This window comes from Myotis davidii, unplaced genomic scaffold, assembly GCF_000327345.1.
Source record: "Myotis davidii unplaced genomic scaffold, ASM32734v1 scaffold167, whole genome shotgun sequence".
Lineage (NCBI taxonomy): Eukaryota > Metazoa > Chordata > Mammalia > Chiroptera > Vespertilionidae > Myotis > Myotis davidii.
The window spans coordinates 1,618,639-1,619,220 of NW_006300048.1; the positions used below are offsets into that span (position 1 = coordinate 1,618,639).

Genomic DNA, 582 nt, shown 5'->3' on the forward strand with positions numbered 1-582 from the left:
GGGGCGGGGGCGGCTGCACCCAGGGTTTTCCAGGCGCGCTCTCCTAAGACGACGGGGCGGGGGAGAGAAGCAGGAGACGCTAGCGAAGCCGGATGGGGAGAAGGCGAATCCTGCCCGGCTTTCCCGGCCGAAGAGATGATTAGTTAGGGTGCCAGAGCCGAGGCTGGGGAAGGAAAAAGGAATGGGACGCCGCGCAGGCAGCCGGCTAGGGTGCCGAGTGAAAGGCTGGGCCCGGGGGTCCGGGCCACCGAAGCATCTTGCAGATTGTTGTTGAGACCAGGATGTCCCAACAGGGCGGCCCCGGGATGTCCGGAGCCGAGGACGCAGGGACGGCGGGGGAGGGGAGACCCGTCCGCGCGGTACCTCCAGCATCCAGTAGGCCAGCATCTTCCGCATGTGCGGCTTGATCTCCCGCTGCACGCACTGTCCACTGCATCCTGGATGTAGGAACATGGCGCATCCTGACCGAGGGAGAGCGACAGTCTAAATTCCTCCGGCTTTCCTGTGTTTGAAACTTGCTGGCTCCAGGGTTTGAGTCAGGGGTCTCTGGGGATTAAGGAGGGGGGGAGACAACACCTGCCA

The 582-nt window shown here is 64.1% G+C and overlaps 1 protein-coding gene across 4 annotated transcripts in view; it reads right to left on the minus strand.

Moving 5' to 3' along the window:
• Nucleotides 1–582, minus strand: part of CCND3 (cyclin D3) — a 122,696-nt gene that overhangs the window by 17,068 nt on the left and 105,046 nt on the right. Inside the window, exon 2 of one of the 4 annotated variants that reach the window (XM_015572171.1) lies at nucleotides 364–423. The exons of 2 other annotated variants lie outside the window; for them this stretch is intronic. In XM_015572171.1, the coding sequence (XP_015427657.1) occupies nucleotides 364–396 (33 nt within the window). In that variant the 5' untranslated portion in view covers nucleotides 397–423. Of the gene's footprint in view, nucleotides 1–363; nucleotides 574–582 lie in introns of those variants that run through there. One more of the 4 variants, XM_006776334.2, reaches the window with a different exon arrangement.